At 48.9% G+C, this 13,765-nt stretch overlaps 5 protein-coding genes across 5 annotated transcripts; 4 read left to right on the forward strand and 1 right to left on the reverse strand.

The window, feature by feature from the left end:
- Positions 1–162: 162 nt before the first annotated feature.
- Positions 163–961, forward strand: EI90DRAFT_3049700 (uncharacterized protein). Its single transcript, XM_039059708.1, has 2 exons — positions 163–745; positions 796–961. Exon 1 carries the CDS (start codon positions 302–304, stop codon positions 692–694), a length of 393 nt encoding a protein of 130 aa, XP_038918158.1. The 5' UTR covers positions 163–301; the 3' UTR covers positions 695–745; positions 796–961.
- Positions 902–1,569, forward strand: EI90DRAFT_3288144 (uncharacterized protein; the record flags this gene model as incomplete). Its single annotated transcript, XM_039067096.1, has 2 exons — positions 902–1,180; positions 1,267–1,569. Exons 1-2 carry the CDS (start codon positions 986–988, stop codon positions 1,567–1,569), a joined length of 498 nt encoding a protein of 165 aa, XP_038918159.1. The 5' UTR covers positions 902–985.
- A 256-nt stretch (positions 1,570–1,825) lies between these two features.
- Positions 1,826–2,532, reverse strand: EI90DRAFT_3014917 (uncharacterized protein; the record flags this gene model as incomplete). The annotated part of the gene is made up of 3 exons (XM_039056839.1): positions 1,826–1,960; positions 2,014–2,127; positions 2,452–2,532. 3 exons carry the CDS (start codon positions 2,530–2,532, stop codon positions 1,826–1,828), a joined length of 330 nt encoding a protein of 109 aa, XP_038918160.1.
- Positions 2,533–7,378: 4,846 nt separating this feature from the next.
- On the forward strand, positions 7,379–9,058 carry EI90DRAFT_3049718 (uncharacterized protein). Its single transcript, XM_039059709.1, has one exon. It carries the CDS (start codon positions 7,498–7,500, stop codon positions 8,974–8,976), a length of 1,479 nt encoding a protein of 492 aa, XP_038918161.1. The 5' UTR covers positions 7,379–7,497; the 3' UTR covers positions 8,977–9,058.
- Positions 9,059–11,536: 2,478 nt separating this feature from the next.
- EI90DRAFT_3049723 (aspartic peptidase domain-containing protein) lies at positions 11,537–13,489 on the forward strand (the record flags this gene model as incomplete). The annotated part of the gene is made up of 9 exons (XM_039059710.1): positions 11,537–11,605; positions 11,667–11,904; positions 12,009–12,077; positions 12,156–12,308; positions 12,364–12,502; positions 12,560–12,650; positions 12,709–12,909; positions 12,977–13,225; positions 13,283–13,489. The coding sequence occupies 9 exons, from the start codon at positions 11,540–11,542 to the stop codon at positions 13,364–13,366; spliced, it is 1,290 nt and encodes a 429-aa protein (XP_038918162.1). The 3' UTR covers positions 13,367–13,489.
- Between the last annotated feature and the right edge of the window lie 276 nt (positions 13,490–13,765).

Below are 13,765 nucleotides of genomic sequence, written 5' to 3' on the forward strand. Positions count from 1 at the left end.
AGTCACTCAGCACTTCACAACTAGACGTGTAACCTTGACCGTCCCCCTCCCAATTTCTGCCATAACGACAGCCCTCGATGCTGAGCTGAAGGCTGATAAGAATCAACCAGGATCTTTTCCGGCGGTCGTGCGCAAAGCCCTTAGGACGGTTCATCCAGGAGATAGTAATTCTTCCGCCGTGCGAAAAGAACGGATCAAGAAAGAATTCGAGTCTTTAGCGAGGGATCATCTGGGCGAGTGCGATTTTATGTAGGCAGAACAAACAGTGTTAAACTCGGATGATTTTCGCTGATATGCAACGATGATTCCTTGCGACAGGGTTTTCGATACTCTCCGTCATAGTCCATGGTACAATCTATATCGCCCGGAAGGCGTAGCCCCCGTCACAACCACACGCTATGTCTATGGCAATCCCCTCATCGCACGGACAATGATCGAGCATAACTTTGTCGCTGGCTTACACGTTCCAACAAACCTTATTCTGATTGGAGACGAGAAGCAAACGTTCATCGTTTATGACGTTCCCAGCAGTCTCATTGGCGTTGAGAATCCAGTGATCACTTTTGAGAGTCAGCCTGAAAGTGGAGGATTGGAAAGCTTAAGGGCGGCTGCTGAAGTACTGGACAAGAAGGTTGAGGGACTATTGAAGACGGTCATTCAAAGAGCCGACGTGCTTACTAAGGCGAAGCTATAGAGGCTGCTACTGTATGTACTTATTGCTAGCCTCAAGAAGCTAGTTTGTTTCCTAGTGATATATTAGTTCTAATCGTGATCAATTTGTCTGGATGAACATACTGGTTTTAAAGCAAGTTTCCGACCAAAATTGTAACGCGAATACACCACCACACTCATTATGCTCTCATAGGCTGTAATTGCGGCCGCACTGCCACGTCGTAGAGTACAACAACAACCCACAACAGGAAACTCATGCACTATGCGCTCACCGAAGGGTAGACGACTGGGTAGGAGTCCGACCAAAGGGTAGATGAACTTTGTTTTTAAACTAGATCCCGTGGGCACCTTCGCCGACCACCTTCAACGTTCTTGTCATATACGGGCTACTTTAGGGCTGCATCGTACCGATCCCCCAAGCCGAACCACGACACGTTTAAAATCGACAGGGATGGTTGTAGTTTTTGGGTACCACTACGTATCGCCCTCCTCACCTTTCCTGATTTTGGTGAGTCTCGTTTCATTTTGCTGCCGACTGACGATAGTTTTACCATGTTGATATAGTGACCCTACGCTTGATCCGAACCCGTTTAGCACGACATCGAACACTCACATCTTCTTCCCTCCAAACAACCGCTCCCTCGTGTGGATGATTCCTTCGACCTCCATAGCGTCTGGTCCGGTTACAACCACGGGCGCCTTCGTCAAATCACTGCCGGTGCCCCTTCCTGTCCTGTTGAAACTGTCATCGGGGCTTTTGAGAGAGACCTACGCGCACAGAAAAATGCCTTTGGATCATTTGCGGCGCTTGTGGATGAGGTGCTGCGTAGGAGGGAGCGAGGCGATGACCCCATGTCACTATCACTGCTGCTCTTGACAGGGGTTACTGAGACATAAAGCTCATCATGGTACAACCTCTTTCAGGATTCAACACTAAGCCAAAGACCCTCATCTGCTATCTGTACGGTAACCCGTTCATAGCGCATGTCCTGATCGGCCGTTCGTTGCTGGTCTCCAGGCTCCGGTGAGTTTTTTGGTCATTGATGATAAGGGTGATACATATATGATCTTCCCGGTTCCCTTATCGCGGTGGAGGATTCTTCTATACTGATTTCGTCCCGGGAGGAATGGGAAGCACTTCAGTGTTGTGCTCTTAGTCTAGATGAGACAAGTCTTTGCAAAGGCCGCGGAGAGGACCAAAGCAAAGCTTTGAATTTGCCGTGATATCTACAAGCTCCGTCAACCTGCCTGCTACCGCCAGGATTGGGTCCATGTATGTATGATAACCCTGTTCCGGAATAAGATGTGCTAGAGATGTAATTCGGTTCTTCAGAATGAGACCTGCTTCTCTACTGCAACGGTGGCGACACCAACCGACGTCGAGATCCAGAATGCTCTCACTGACATTAATTGGACCAGCACATGGGGTTTCTCGCTTCTCAAAGATGGGGCTAGCTAATGAAATCCATTTCAGTTTCTCGTGACATACATGAGCATGACCCGTCAAACTCTTGCGCCAGCGTTTCGTCCATAATCACTGAGAACACTAATCTATAACAATCCGACGGTTTTTTTATGCTAATGACCATCCGTTATTTACTCACAATTGAGAAGATTGCGAGCACAAAACCACCCGAGATCAAAGACGATTACTGATCCTAAACTGATTCATAGCGCGGATCGGTTGACTAGGCCACATTTCTTGGTGACTCTTCGATTTTCAACGGATATGATGTGCTGTGTAGCGTCGGACTGAGAAATCTTCGTCACAAAGCACACCTTGGAGTGCTCTCCAATATTGGCAGGTGGCTCCTGGGATTTTGAATGATCAAGCCAAAACCGAGGCAGATGGACAGCCATGATGATACTTGATCACTGGAAGTGCATTAACACACTACCGGGATAGCGGAATGAAGCGCATAGAACTCCTAAGCGATCTAATCAAATTTGGGTGTATGAACCCGCAGGTGACCCGCAACGGAGTTTAACACGTTCTGTGAACACCCAACCTGTTAATAAGCAGGCTCTCCAACAAAACTGGGTGCGCAATTGGCATGCTGTTCAAGTTGGAGTTGGAGAGGTGATGGCTCAAGATCATGGATCCGAGTGTTTTATGTCATTGAATGGCAGCAACTGGTGCCAGAGCATGATGCGTTCTTCAGACACCCTAGAAAGACGTTTAATTTCACTGAGTGATACACTAGGAGCAATCGAGCCGAATCCGGGATGTATGATGGGTAGCCAGCCTGTGCCAGACTTCGACACTTAAGTTTAGACGGTTCGATGGAGTTGGAGAATTGGCTAAGCCAGCCGATTTCCGTTTCCACTCTGACAGATGTTGATTCGGAATCAAACCCCGTTCCTTTCAAACCATTTGAAGCATTGGCTGTCACAACCAATTTTCAATTTGCTGATGCATTAGGATGCATCGACTCCGCAAGATTCCCAAGTGGTTTAAATAGCCAAATCTGGGGTTGTGCAATGCTCCGCATTTTTTGTGGCTCTCGACCGATGCGGGCTAAAGGCGGGCCGATGTCAACCAGGCAGGATGTTACCCTGCGATTGTGAGAAAGGCCCTTACGACGGCTTAACGATTCTCCTACCGCGCAAAAAGAGCGGATCAAGAAAGAACCTGAGGCTTTGGCCAAGGGTCATTTCGGCGAGTGATTATGTGGCGGGACAATCTCCGACCCGGATGATTCGCCAACATCAACGGTTGTTCACAAGGTTTTTGACGACCTCTGTCACGGCCTACAGGGTACCCTATGCCGCTCGGATCTAATCACAACCACATTGCATCTGTGGTAATCCCCTCACTGTGCGGACAATGATCGAGCGCGTCACTAGCTTTTACCTCCCATCCTGGGGATGAGAATCAAACGGCCGTTGTTTATGATGTTCCTATAGTTTCGTTGGGGTCCCAATGGGCAATTTGGGAGTCAGCCCGAGAGTCGAAGACCGGGAAACGTAGAGACGGCCGCTGAAGAACCGGACAAAAAGGTCGAGAACCTATCGAAGACGAAGTTAGAGGTCTTTTTTCTCTGCTAGACTGGAAGGTGGGGTATATCACAGTACGTACTTATTCTCTGCAAACGAGGATGTTTCCAAATCGCACCTAACATTGATGATATATTGACTTCCAATTGGGGTTTATCGATATCTAGGTGAGACGTTAGTCCAATAAACAAGTATTAAGGAAAAGTGGTAGCCCACCAAACTGGAGTATACGCGCACCTAGAAGTGGATTTTTTGTCGACAGTCAGCCCTACAGTTACTTTGAGGGACCACCCTTAACATTTTTATCAAACCCACTGAAGATAATCTGACCGTGATCGCACAGTGATTACGAGCCCTCTTCCGTTCGACACCAGATGAGATCGATCGTTCTGGCCATTTTCAAATTGCATCGTATGAGCCGAACCACACAATCCACGGGCGACTGTCTTAGAGTGCCATTTGTCATACTCTTGGTAAGTTTCGCATCTGTCATCGGTTGGCCTGTTGATTTACGTGACTGATGATTCGATCTGAACCCATTTGACACAGGATTGAATACTCACCTCTACAGCCTGTCCGCTTCCCTGAAAATTACCCTGCCCTCGTAGGATTATCAACCCCGTAGCCCCCAGTACTGTATTTACAACCACAGACACGTTTGTGGTGTCGTGTAAATCACTGTTAGTACTCGTTCCGGTTGATGCTATCGTCAGAGCTTTTGAGGAAAATATCTGCAGCGCTTGTGGGCGAGGTGCTCAGGACGAAGAGCTCAATTGGAGAATGATATCCTGAGACGAAAGAGGAATTCGTGTCGCCGGGCCAGTGATCTTATGTGAGTACTTAGTCCCAAGTTGATGTGGCCACTGTTCTGACCGATACTGTAGCTCTTTCTTAAGGTCCATCATGGCCGCTGATGCAACTGTCAGAATCTCAGTGCTGCGCCAAAGACTGTTATCTACTGCGTCTATAGTAACCCGCTCATAGTGCGCACCACGCTGAAACATTCCTTTGTCGCTCGTTACCACGATCCGACGAACTTTGTTGGTCATTGGTGATAAATGATGGTGACATTTGAGCTTCCCAGATCTCCCATTTCGGTGAAGAATTCTACTACGCTGATATCGTTCCAGGGGGAGCAGGATGCACTTAATCGGGGTGCTCTTGGATTGGACGCGAAGGTGGGCAAGGCGGCGGAGAAGGCCGAAGAAACGCTCTGATCTGGCGTGTTATCAGTGGCTCGTCGGCCACTCTCCTACCGCAGGACTGGGTCTATCTATGTATGATATCCCTGCCTGATATGCAGTGTGCTGGACATGTGCGTCGACGTTTCACATTGGACTTGCTTCCCTGCCATCACAACAGTGCCCCAAAGGTTCAGGATGCAAAATCTATGTCTCACTGTCGTCACTGCCGCTGGGCCTGTCCATTCCAGTAGATTTGTTGGCTTCTCGAAGTTGGGCCTAAGCGTCTAGGTACCCCGCGATTGGCACGCGGGGGCATGACTAGTCAGCTCCGCCCAACAACGTTTCATTCCCCATCACTGCCAAATACTTTACTAGTCCACAATAATTCGACAGATTTATCACCCCATGGTCTGCCAATCGCAACGTGAATTCATACAATTTGTTTCGTACACTCCATCCGGCGTATCTTTTTTTGCTTAACCCAACGATTTACATTGAGAATTCATTGGAACATCAGTGAAGCAATGGGACAGTGGGCTTCGTATCTACTGCCCTCTTGCTTCTCGACTGATGATTTTGGGGTCGTGTATCTGGTCTCCCCCGTGTTTCCAGTGGGTTAATCACGATCGTCCCCGCATGGGCCCGCCAATTGGATTTGCAGGGGCTTTCGCTGGCCATGAAGCCCATTTGAGGTATCTGCTGGGTGCCAATACGCCAATACTTGCATGTTCGCCCCCTCCCCTGCAGAAGCGTAGTGGATCCCCAATTGGGCGGGCTTCTGACACCAAGCCCGCAGCATTCCAAATTCCTGCCTGATTTAGCACCGTAAGGATAAGGGCCTCACGGAAGCTTCTCAACCAGAGAGATGGTGAAATGCAGCGTTTCGAGGGATTTTTGTAAAGAGCACAGCACCCTCAGGTGATCGGCAGCTCGCACCTTGTGACCCACGTTGCGCCACTAGGCAGGACTCCAGCCTCTATGACTTCGTAATATTATATTTGCGCCACGAGGCATTCGACAATGATTTCTCCCGTAGATGCCTACAGGGAATCTGGCAGGAAGACAAGGTGAAAGCGAATGCACAAAAATACCGTGATAATAGGCGTTTGGTCGATATACTATGGTGAAACTGCGTGCTCCGTACCAGGGGCTCGCACAGTAAGAGTAAAGCGAAAGGCATTGATTCCGAACCGACACATATTCCGGACGGTCAGCTCCGGGAGTGCCTCTCTTGGACCGAATTCACCATCTTTCGTAAGTGTACCCAGTGTTTTGGTGTTGCGCAACTCGAGTACCACCAAATTTTGCATTTGAGGACCAGGGTAATATCGCTGGGACTCGCTGTCGTCAATTGATCAATGCCCAGTGCGGCCTCTTGAGCAACGATGAGAGCGCTTTCTCAAACCAATCTCATGATACCATTCGGGACGTAGAATGCCGCCGTTGGAATTTATTCACAACTATGTTGGGACCTTTTGGAAGAACCGTACCTGAGTTGACACGCACTGTTGCGCAACTCCTGCTCAACATTGATGTTTCGATTCGCACGCTACCATTCCGAAATTCCACACCTGCCAATTCTTCGTGCTGCTTTCGTGCTGCTCGTCATCGTCCCAAATATAAGTCGTAAGTGTGTGATATGCGCAGCTTCATTGAATGTTTGTCGTTTCTTTTCTGGGTTGTCGGCCAGGTCACCCGAATTTTTGCAGCGAACTGGCTAAAATACTGGATGACTTTCAACAAAAACGAGGGTGGCGCACCGCAGCTCAATACAGAGGGGTTGCCGCACGGTCGAAAAACGCCCTACGCCCATCATACAATGATCAGCGTTCAACTGTTTGACAATCGCACGCCCTGTATTGGCAACGTGCTCCAGTGGGATTGATGGCTTGATTTTGGATGTCGCACCGGTCATAACCGAGGACCACACAGGACACGCTCAAGTCGCCGGAGCGATGGTTCGCACTAATTAGGACATAGGTCGACGAAAGAGTTTCCATTCGAAAATCGAATCTTTTTGCTAAATGGAGAATCCAGGTTCCTGGTTTCACTGTACAGATGCAATCTCGTTGTGCCCGTGCGATTTCTCCTTAAGTTGGGCAACCCTGGTTTCAAGCCTTCATTTGACACAACAGATTCGATTTGATCAGGTGTAAAGCAACGAGGGCGAAGAAAGATTATGTAGTAGCCTCGCGTCAAGTCACCGAGGAAGGAGCACAGACCGAATGTAAGACAATACAATACCTGAAATGCGTTCGCTGTCCCAGTTGAGCATCAGCAGCCGGCATCACCCGATATGTGTTGCTTGTCTGACAACCCGTCCCAAGTTCTCGGCGCCAGAGACCCGTCCATCGCTGCATGAAGGTTCGAATTCCATGTGATAGAACCTCTGCCTTCTATGTGCTTTTCCTCGGGAGATGGCGGCACTTGATCCTAGTAAATCTTACATAACTGCGACGCTGCTGCTGAAGTGAGAGTATAAAACCCCTCCAGCTATCGATGTTTCGTATTCGGGAACCCTCGTAGCTGTCTACATCTTGACATTTCATTGCGCGTGAGACATCACCAGGATCGCGAATCAAAAAGCCATTAATGCTATCCCATCGGTCGGCCGCACACTGAGTCCTTCAGCATTCCTTATCTCATGCAACCATTTTTAAATAGGACCCTGCCCTTGTCCAATGTCACAGGAATTAACTACTCTCGGCGCCTCCCTCTTGTTGTTTTGCAATACATCTTTGAGGTCGCGTGGAGAGGTACAAGTCGCGTGGAAGGAGTCGAAGATGCGGCTCCACACCATGTTGAAACCCTCGCCTCGTTATCATACGCCCATGTTTGCAGACTATGGCGTCAGGCCGCTCTTTCGACTCCTATGATATGGTCCAGCGTTTGTTATCAGCACCTGGTCAAGGCAAACCATGTCTACAATATCATGCAACTTTATCTCTATACCACTAGATTCACTTCACACTATCCACTTTCTGTCGACTTCACCCTTCCGGCCCGCCAGGCCGATCCCCATATCTTTGAATTATGCACCCAGCTGGTCGCCCAGCATCTTGATCATATTCGAACCCTTCGCGTCAAATGCGACGACGACCTGTCTTGCGTTCTCGGCGTGATCAGCGGTTGTCGAGCACCCCTTCTCCGATCTTTGCAAATCGAGACCCGAGAAGTTCAACCCGAGCACGCTGTTCCACGCCAAGTGGTCCATCATCGCGTACTGAGCGAAGCCGAGAATCTCGTCGATGTTGTTATTTGCGCACGAGATCGTTGGGATCCCTCCACATTTCCCAGGGTTAGAACTCTTCAGTGGATCTTGGTCGATGCTGATCCTCCTGAGTATTCCGCACAATTCCTCGCCAGTCTTCCGTACCTGGAGCACCTCGCACTCTCCGACCAATGTGGTAGTCAAGTCCCAGAGATATCAGGCTTTCAGAATCCCTCTATAACACAAGCTGATATCACGTCCGACGATAGCATTGCGATAGAATCGCTTCTGACCTCTCTCAGTACTGTTCACTCGTTGAAGGGCATACAAATCTGGGGGGACCTTGATTTCCAGCCGATATCATCACATTTCGAATGTACGACGGCGTTGGATGCTGAGTTTCGAGTTTCCGCTGACGCGGGACAGTACGTACACCATGCGAGCGATTTTGACTCGTCCCGTGTTGTTCTCGTCCCAGAAGAGGTGGCTTTCGCCGGGCGTTTATGCGATCAGTTACCCTTCATCGAGGTAATGACGATACATGTCCAAGTCTACCCTAACTTCCCCAACGCCCTCCTTTACACCTTGGCTACCTCTACAAAGTGTCAACATCTGAAAACAATTGTTCTCATGGGTGCTCCGTCTGTGGAACAGACGACTCAGGCGATGGAAGGTTGGATGGGCGCGCTCATTTCCGTCGCTGAGACGCGGCTCAACAATCGGATGAAGCTGGAGACCGTTTCCATTGTGGGTGATTGCATGCTCACACCTCCGTGGGGAAGGATGACGCAGTTGCTGGGTTACATCGATATGTTTATCATTGAGAATGAGAGAAGGGTGTTGGAGTTTGTGAGGGATCATCCAGTGAGGAATTGGGATCTGTATAAGCAACTAATTGAGGAAGATTATTAGGGCCTTCTTGAGATTGTAACTGTCTTCAATTTCATCATGCAGTTTATATATTCCTTTCTTTTTGGTTGAATGATTCAGCCTGAAAAACGCTCACAATGTTTGGGAGCCTGATTTGCGTGGTGTCAAAGAAGAATGACAGAGATTGACCATTGTACTTAGATAGAAGGACCCATTTCGCATGCCTCAGCGGCAGGGCGTGTGGCTGGAATCGCCACTGTTTGGACTACGTTGATGTGTGCTTTAGACGTCAGGGGTTGAATACATACATGAGTAAATTCACATTACGTGCACCATGAGATGCCAAAATCACGCTGTCCCGAGCCGGATTTACCATAAGCACATACTCCTTGATGAATGAATGACATTTCAAAGCCGAATTCAGTTGAAAGGCAAATTAAGAAGGGGGGTTCAAAGTTGACTTTTAAAGATTAGTCGCACAAAGTCATGTGCATGGGTTGTGGCAAGCAGATCGCCTCGCAGAAGTTCCGGTTCATGGGAAGAAAGCAACTGAACTTTTTCAAAACGCCTTCACGCACACTAAAGCTGTGCAGGGCCACTGCAAGAAGCAGCCTGGGATGATGGCTAACCCCTTTAATATATGATATTGAGATGCGCAGTTGGCGCCGCAGCGCCCGTGGTTCTAACGTGAAGCCAGGGGTGGGTGGATGGATTCTGTTCTTCTTCAGGATTAGCGGGTTGTGGGCGAAGCGTGGAGGTTCCACAAAGAAAAGGAGTCAACTATCTAGGCACAGGATTTGTTTACCAGAAGGTTGGGGAGCCCTAACCTAAAGGAGGAATGGAAAAGCCCATTGAATAGTGGTAGTTTGCAAATATTGTCAATCGCCAGGAGTCCAGTAAAGTAACCTTGGAGAGCCCTGGCGATTAGCGATACAAATGCGTGAATTGAAATGGTCCCAGGACAAGCGCGCATCCCATGTGGCATTTGGTGGCTCTTGGTTGCAAAATGAGCTTTAGTCGCTGATAAGATGCCATCAGCCAGAGAGGGAGACTATCGAGGTGGACTTCGTTTGTGACTTGCCACAACGTTATCATCCTTGAGGCATACGTAACGGTTTGGGAGGGTTCAGGCCCTCACACGATAAACAAGGAATTTCGAAGGAACAGTGCTGATCAGAAGTGTGAAGCGCAAGCAACAAACAACTGATAAGGGACCCGATGATATCCGGTATTAATTTACATGGAATATTAGTGCTAGTTCCAATGCAAAGTATGCTAGGATTTGCCCTCCAGATTTAGTGGTTTGGTGGGGCATTGGAGCGGCCTCCTGTATCGAGGCATCATGTGGTGAGTGTTCATATGACGCATGTCTAAGAAAATCGCTAGTGCGAAAAAAGCTGTTGGCAGAGCTACTTATCACCATCAATGATACATTGTCTGATGAGAGCAGGAAGTTACGGTAGATCAAGTTTAGGTGTTTGTATGCAATTTGCTCCAACACTTTTGTTCGCCAGGTCGGAAGGTGCACTAGTGAAATGTTATTTTTTTGTCCCTATTTGAGGGTGTCATGCACATAAGAGTGCGTGTTCTCGAGCGAGTCACAAGGAAATGATTCTGAGGGTTACTGGGGTGAAACCGGGTGGAGCATTACAAACGAAGTGCGAGGTTTTTTTTTTTTAGTTTTCTAGAAATTCAAGATTGTTCCTTGTCGGTATGGGAGGAGAGAATTTGTGTGGTGGGTGCATACCTAGAACATCCCAAGCATGGGGGTGAGAAGAACTTGAGGGGGAAACACATAAAGAACATCACGATTGGCAGATGTATCATCAACCGAGTTGCGCAATAACGAAGGAAGGGCACAAGCCTCCTTAAACTTCCGAGCATGGAATCACAGCAGAATGCTTGGGACATTGACCTGTCATGACGCAGCCTCATCTAAGGGCTAAAAGGTGCTGAAGAGCCCATTTGATGCCACTCGGAGCAGACCTAAGAGCCTATATCAGCATTTGAGACAGAAGTATGTTCAGCTAACGTTCAGCCCATCTTCCCCAAGGACTTCTGACATGAAGATGCGGCGATCTTGCATGGGAATTATCCATTGCTGCTGGAGAATTGCTAGAAAAAGCCATCTAACGGTCACGGGGTTCACGCAACACCGCCACCCGCTTTTGTTTTGAAATTGAAATCTGAAAGGCTCTGCCTGCGTTGAGGGGCCCCTGACCCTATTTGGTCGCCTGCTTTGCCGCCTTTAATGCCGCTTCCCAAAACCTGGTTTAAGCCACCTAAGAGAAATCCCAAAATTATTGCATGTAACCCAAGATAGATGACCAGGAATGAGTTTGCACTTTGGCAGCATTGAACTCTCATCGTGCCCTCTGTGCAAGCGCGCCGACGAGCAATAACGTGACACTGCTTGGAGCTATTTCATAAATTCATTATTATTGCAAATGCTTCCAGCCTGCTCCCTTCGTTTCCCTTCAACAACTAGCGGTAGCCGCGATCGTAAGACGGAGCGTTGAAGCATAAAGAGGTATGATTTAGCCAGTCCATTTTGACATCGCGGAGAAGTCCAACCTCGTGTTGCTGATTGTCGAACGAAAAGAACATGTCGACCGGACTCTCGCTCACGTTGAAGAAAAACCCAGCTTGGAAACCCCACGGGCCCAAAGATGTGCGTCGTTTCATTCCTTTCGGAGGGTTGTAACCACAGACTATCTCACTCAAATAATTAGTACGCTCGTTCCGCGCGCAAGTGGGGCATTCAGTCTACCGAGCAAACCGCCTTCTATGTACATGAAAACACCCTCCTGCGCCGCACTGCAGTGCCTACTTCCACCGAGCAGGATGGAGCGCCATCGGAGGCCAGAAGTGCTAAGAGGAGATCCATTTTTGCATCCATCTTCCGTGGAAGTAAGGATAAGAAGTCGGCGGCGGGAACAGCCAAAGTCCCAACTGAGGATGTTCAGAACGGTAGGTGTTCCCCTCGAGGAGGCCGAGAACCCGTCGTTCCTGGACGGAGTTCAGCTGATGCGGTGTATCCCCTGATTTGACATGTCCCAATGATACTCGTCTAGATCTTGAATATGTTGTGCCTGTGACCATTGGCACTCCTGGCGTCACGGTTAACCTCGATTTCGATACCGGTGCGTTCTTTCACATCACCCTCACGTTACCTGCTCTCAATCCCCCTGTTGCTGATGCCTTTTGTTATGACCTCCTAGGTTCTGCCGATCTCTGGGTCTGGTCATCTCTTCTTCGCGTTAGCAAGGCTGTTCTCAAGAATCACCAAGTCTACAACCCGGCGAAATCCTCTACTGCTCAAGCCCAGAAGGGCCTTCTCTGGACCATCCATTATGGTGATAATAGTTCTGCCAGTACGCACCCTCCTCCGTGCACACCGTGAATAATGTTGTGAACCATTTCATCCAGGCGGAACCGTTTATACGGATACTGTCAAACTCGACACGTTGTCAGTGCCTAATCAAGCCGTTGAGCTCGCTTCCAAGCTCTCCCCGTCCTTCCTCAACGAGAACGCGAGCGATGGTTTGCTTGGGCTGGCTTTCCCTTCGTAAATTCATCTCTGTTCGACATCAAGTGCAATGGTAAACTGATTGTCCATTAATAGGATTAACACTGTATCGCCTACGTCTCAGAAAACTCCCGTGCAGAATATGATTGAACAGGGGTTGATCTCTCAACCTATATTTACTGCCAAGGTTCTTTCTATTCATTGAACTCTTCTGCTGTGTTTGACCTGCTACTGGTTTCGCGTAGCTCGATAAAGGCGACTCAAGTGGCTTCTACACATTTGGGTACATTGATCAGGCTGTGGCCGGAGATGTCTCCTCCATTCAATATACCGCCGTCGACTCCTCCAATGGTTTCTGGGAATTCCCCAGTGAGACGTTGAAGGTTGGGAACAAGATAGTTCAAAGGGCTAGTGGCAACACTGCTATTGCAGATACTGGTACCACTGTCTGTGCCTTCTGCATCTCGTGTTATTCCCTCTCGAGTACTGAGTTGTCCTTGCGATCCACTCTAGTTGATCCTCCTTGACGATGCGGCGTGTTCCGCAATTTATGGCTCTGTCTCTGGTGCCACACTCAACCATTCTTTGGGCGGCTGGGCCCTCCCGACCGACGCCACTTTGCCCGCTACCATTTCTTTTGCAGTTGGGAGCCTTCAGTATAGCATCCCTGGCGGCGATTTGATCTTTGCAGACGCAGGAAATGGCTTTTCGTTCGGAAGCATTCAAAGTAGGGGTCAAAATCCTCAGGATATCCTTGGTGATGTGAGTAGCAAGTACTTGCAGCCAGGATAGATATTTTATTGATGTGTGGGTTCGCAGGTTTTCTTGAAGCGGGTGTATGCTATTTTTGACCAGACCCCGGATGCGCCTAAGATCGGATTTGTTCAGCGTACCGACTGGTAGGGGGAATCCTCAGCATGACCTATCGTCCCTTTTTCCTTCTATAGTGTTTGATGGACCTAGTAGTGGTCTACATCCTTGACGAATCGCGACGACTCTTTCTTTTCTTGAACTACTAAGTCATGGATTGTCACTGTATTGTCTTTCGCGAATGATATCTTTCTGAGATTCGGAGGAACTGGGTATGCCACAATGAAAATTTGTGGCCGGGTCAAGGTCCGTTTCGCCTGACTCCGGGCCGTCAACGGTCGTTCCCTGCTGGACACAGAGATGTCTGAGGCGTATGACTGTGACTATGCCTCTACTCTCCGTATTTAAGGGAGGGGATCCGCACCTCTGACAGAGGCGGGTACCGCTCACCAATCGCAGCAAAGGGGAGAGAACTGTCCTTGACCGAGATAC

The sequence above is a fragment of the Cantharellus anzutake genome, assembly GCF_015039405.1.
Source record: "Cantharellus anzutake strain C23 chromosome Unknown EI90scaffold_15, whole genome shotgun sequence".
In the NCBI taxonomy this organism is placed as follows: Eukaryota; Fungi; Basidiomycota; class Agaricomycetes; order Cantharellales; family Hydnaceae; genus Cantharellus; species Cantharellus anzutake.

Coding starts and splice junctions, on each gene's coding strand:
- EI90DRAFT_3049700 (XM_039059708.1), top strand. CDS start 302: ATGATTCCTTGCGACAGGGTTTTCGATACTCTCCGTCATAGTCCATGG.
- EI90DRAFT_3049718 (XM_039059709.1), top strand. CDS start 7,498: ATGCAACCATTTTTAAATAGGACCCTGCCCTTGTCCAATGTCACAGGA.